Source organism: Orycteropus afer, unplaced genomic scaffold (genome assembly GCF_000298275.1).
Source record: "Orycteropus afer afer isolate SDZICR_OR568_19922 unplaced genomic scaffold, OryAfe1.0 scaffold00008, whole genome shotgun sequence".
Taxonomy (NCBI): Eukaryota; Metazoa; Chordata; class Mammalia; order Tubulidentata; family Orycteropodidae; genus Orycteropus; species Orycteropus afer.
The window spans coordinates 12,392,221-12,397,272 of record NW_006921595.1 but is presented as its reverse complement, the minus strand read 5'-3'; the positions used below and the strand labels follow the sequence as shown (position 1 = coordinate 12,397,272).

General features: G+C 35.4%; 1 protein-coding gene across 1 annotated transcript in view; it reads left to right on the top strand.

Annotated features, from left to right (window-relative positions):
• STK31 (serine/threonine kinase 31) overlaps nucleotides 1–5,052 on the top strand; it is a 174,147-nt gene that overhangs the window by 953 nt on the left and 168,142 nt on the right. The window contains exons 2-3 of the mRNA XM_007946528.1: nucleotides 513–559; nucleotides 648–700. Of these exons, the coding sequence (XP_007944719.1) occupies nucleotides 513–559; nucleotides 648–700 (100 nt within the window). The remainder of the gene's footprint in view (nucleotides 1–512; nucleotides 560–647; nucleotides 701–5,052) is intronic.

The window sequence follows — 5,052 nt, the reverse complement described above, 5'->3', positions numbered from 1 at the left end:
CACTCCTCGGAAGGAAGGTTGGGCAATCCTACTTCTGTAGTGATACTGCCTCGGAAACCCAAGGAGGGGTCGCTATGAGTTGGGGCTGACTCGACGGCACATAACAACAACAACACAACGTAGTAATGTTTCAGATGATTTCTCAATTATGAGAAGGGAAAAGTTATTTACTCTGTAAATGTCACAGCACAAAAAGTTCACAAAACATTACAACTTTATTCTTAAAATTTTTGTTATAGCTTTAAACTATTTTATTCACATGAGTAAGTAGTATCTTCAAGGATTTTTCCTCTAATACTGGTCAAAAAGTGCAAAGAATATTAAAATTTAATTGGCTAAATAGTGGTAAAAACGATTTGGAATCTGTTTCAGGAAGATTCTTTTATATCGAATTTGAAATCTGATAACTGAATTCATTACAAAACATTTTTGTGAGAATTTTAACATAGTCGTTTTTTAACTGTTATTGGATGATAATTATATAACCTAATCAAGGTATTGAATTGTTTTAGTTTTTCAGGAACTGTCAAAATGGATGAAGATCCACATTACAATAAAGGTACTGATATTAAAAATTGTTTTTGAGTGTAAGAGCTAGATGACATTGATTAATTTCTAATTTTGTTTGCATTGTGATTTGGTTTCAGTTGAAGATGTTGTTGGAAGTCATGTAGAAGATGCAGTAACATTTTGGGCACAGGTAAATAGCAACTCCATTGATTTTTCTCTCCCTTTCCCACACAAAAATGAAACCCTAGTAACATATTTATCATCATCATTCCCAAGGGCTACTTTTTATTGAACATTATTTAGCACAAGCATTATTTATAAGATAGATCACTATAGCAATGGCTTTACCTGAATTTTGAACGTGTGTTTATAATACATTGTTGTTGTTGTTATGTGCCATTGAGTTGGACCCGACTCATAGGGACCCCTCCTTGGGTTTCTGAGGCGGTATCACTACGGAAGTAGATCACCCAACCTTCTTTTCCAGGAGCGGCTGGTAGGTTTGAACCACCAGCCTTCTGATTAGCAGTCAAGTGTCTTAGGTACTACGCTACCAAAGCTGCTTATAATACATTAAGCCCCTGAAAATAAAGGGGGTGGGGAAATCAGGACGATTGTGATTTCAGAATTTTTACTTACTTTAAACCAGCAATCTAAACCCAAAACCAAACTCACTGTCATTGAGTCAGTTCTGACTCATAGTGATCCTCTAAACCAATTAAAAAACAAACTGCGGTGGAGTGGGAACGACTCATAGCAATCAATGTTCCTTGGGTTTCCAAGACAAGTTGCCTAAACTGCTGAGAGACTGTTTTATTTGTTAGGTTACAGCTCCATCTAGAGGTCTTTTGTAAGAATGTTTCTTGATAGATGTTAGGTTTGTAGGCTCCAGCAATTTTTTCTAGTGGCTTAATTTTCAATTTAAGATGCGGCAATTACTAATTGTAAAATTGGAAGCACTTATAAAACATTTTTTTTTTCCATCTACAGGTTTAAGTCATGTAAGTTTACTCAGTTTTAAATACAAAGAAGGCCTTGAAACCAATTCATTCCTCCTTGACTCCCTGCTGAGAATTTGCATTTCTACCCCTGGTTTCTGATTACTCAGCCAGAAACTCTATTTTTAACAAGACCTCCAGGTGATTCTTATAGATCCCGAGATGAATATATAAGAATTGCCTTGTGAATTGGATCTTGTTAAAATGATTCTGATTCAATGTATCTGGGGTAGAAGTACAGTTTCTCAGCAGGGAGCCAAGCTGGAATAAACTTGTTCAAAGTCCTTATACAAAGTAAAGCACCAAAATGCTTATGTTATAGAAGTTCAGAAAGTGAATCTCTTGAGTGCACAAAATTACCTACTGATCTTTGGTTTTGTGAACTAGACGTGAGATGAGAGGGAAGGGAATGACATTTCTCTCTACTTCTATATCATGGAAACTTTTTTTTGGGAAAAGTTAGAGAACATGATTAACCCAGGGTTCTGAAATCTTTGTATAAAACATGTTATAAAAGGGTGCTATTAGTAGAAAACCTGTGATAAATTAGTGTCTCTGCTTACATACATATTCTCTAAAGGTTACCACGGTATTCTGATTGTCTTCTCGTTGTCTTGGTCTTAATAGTATCTCCATTTTCTCAACAGTGTCCAAGTTAAAGGGTAAATTGTATGTATAAGTTTGTTATATGGGAATGTCATTTATTGATTTAAATAAGATCTTCTAGACTAGCAGTCTTCACCAGAAATAGACTCAGCCAAGTAAGTTTAAGTTTTATCACAGCCACATTAAAAAAAGAAAAAAACCAGTAAAAAGTAAAGGAAAAACATACTAATATATTCAATATTAGGAGCTCTGGTAGCATAGTGCCTAAGGCACTTGACTGCTAACCAGAAGGCTGGCTGTTCAAACCCACCAGCCACTCCTCAGAAGGAAGGTTGGGCAATCTACTTCCATAGTGATACTGCCTCGGAAACCCAAGGAGGGGTCACTATGAGTCGGGTCCTACTTGACGGCACATAACAACAACAATATATATCTAAAATATTAACATTTCAACATGTAATTAGCATAAGCGATATTAACAAGATTTTTATATGTTTTAATGCTAAGATTTTGAAATCCAATGTCTATTTTAGACTTAAAGCACATCTCAAATTAGACTAGTCACATAGCAAGTGGGTATGGCTATTATATCGATCAGTGCATCACTTTTATTTCAGTTGATTCCTTAGGAAGCTGTTGATTGAGTGTGCAGTTATAATTTGAGCTTATGATTTAAATCTATGCTTTAAAGAGTTAGATAGTAAATAGTTAAGCTTTGTGGGTCACACAGTCTTTGTTAGAGCTATACAACCCTGACAGTTCTGCACTGTAGTGCAAAAGTAGCTACATAAATGAATGGGCATAGCTGTGATCCAGTAAGCTACAAAAACAGGAGTGGTGAGTGGATGTGTCATAATTTGCCAACTTATGATTGAACTATGAAATTGAGGCCCCTGTAGAAATGTAAGCACATTTCAAAAAGGAGACATGTCTTAATTAGATGAAGAGATTAAAAGTTAAAACTACTAATGGCATCTTAATGAACTTTATGATTTTTTGCAAGAAGGAAATGGTAAAGTTTGGTTGAGGGTGGAGGTGAGTGTAGGTGTGCAGTAGAGTAACTTAAAATTTACGGTAAATTAAAATTTAGAAATATGTAGAGTCAGGTCATAATGAAGCTTTTTTTTCTGTTGTTGTTGTTAACAGTCTAGACTGAAAGTCTCCTTACCTGTATTGCCAGTTTTTCTGCCCCAGTGGATTTCTGCCATGTAATCCACTTATACCACAACACTTCTGAATTATAGTATGCCCGGTTAGATGGGTGGCAGCTCAAGGAATCTTAAGTATTTGACCTTTATTTGAAAGAAAGGGCTTCCATTTATGTTAGTCTATATAGCTTCAAAGTCTAATTGTGTAAAATATTTTGGTATATTCTTAACTGGTGGCATAGTGCCTAAGGCATTTGACTGCTAACTAGAAGGCTGGTGATTGAAACCCACCAGCCACTCCTCAGGAGGAAGACTGGGAAATCTACTTCCTTAGAGATGTTGCTATGTGCCGCCGAGTCGGATGTGACTCATAGCGACCCCTCCTTGGGTTTCTGAGGTGGTATCACTACGGAAGTAGATTGTCCAACCTTCCTCCCAAGGAGCCCAAGGAGGGGTTGCTATGAGTTGGAATCGACTGGACAGCAATGAGGTTTTTTTTTAAAAAAAACTGATTCCAGGGGTTTATTTTGAAAGACTGCTTCTAATGTGTCTTGGGGTTTAAATTTATTTTCCATCTTTATAGTGCTATTAATATTCATCATCATGTTCATGGAACTGCTCTTCCAGAGTTTCTTTTCAGTGATCATAGATAATCATGTTCTTTCCAGTCTTTCTAAATATTTGTTGGTTTAATATTTAGAATATATATGCTTTTAGCTTTTTATTTTGAAATAACTTTGGACTTACAGAAGGGTGCAAAATTAGTACAGAGGGTTTCTATGTGGCTTCACCCAGCTTCCAGTACTACTAATACCTTATATAACTGTGGTACATTTATGAAAGCCAGGAAATTAACCTTGGTATAGTGCTGTTAACTACACTCATCATTCACATTTCACCATTTTTTTTTTCCCCTATTCAGGATCCCACATAGTATTTAGTCATCATGTCTCCTTTCATCTTTGATAGTTCCTCAGTTTTTCCTTGTCTTTCATCAGTTTAATATTTTTGATGAGGAATTCATAGCTTATCCCTCAGTTGGGATTTGTTTGATGTTTCCTTATAAATAGATTGGCAAGAATACCAGGGAAGTGAAGTTATATCCTTCTCACTGCATCATATTGGAGGTTCATGACGTTGATGGATCTCATTATTGGTGTTATTAAGGTTAAGGTGGTAACTGCTGGATTTCTTCACTGTAAAGTTACTACTTTTCCCTTTTTAATTAATAAATGTTTTAGGGAGAGATACTGTGAGACAAAGCAAATACCTGTTTATCCTCACCTTTTCACCCACTGATTTTATTATTTATTTATTTGAGTGTGTGCCTCATGGTGATTTTCTATTCTTCTCATTCTTTTTACATTCGTTTACAGGAATTATTCTTCAAGGAAGATAGGTTCCTTCTCTGACAGTTATTTTTTCAGTTACTTACATTAATTTTGTCTCATGGATATTTATTCCATGGATTATAATCCAGTACTAACGTTACTTATTTTGTTGCTTAAAATGTTTTTCATTGTGGATTCTGTGTCCTTTAAATGTGCCCCTATTCTTTTTTGAGCACTTCTTTACTTTCTGGCACTACCAGATGTCCTAGGACCATCTTTTGTTTCCTTGTCTCAAACCTGGAATCAATGAGTCTCCAGGAAAGTCTGGTTCCTTTTTTGGAGCATGGTGTTCATAAACCAAGATCAAGACACTTACTGTTTTTGGAGTGTGTATATATACATATAAGTATATATATATATATATATATATATACACACACACATACAGAAATTTAATTA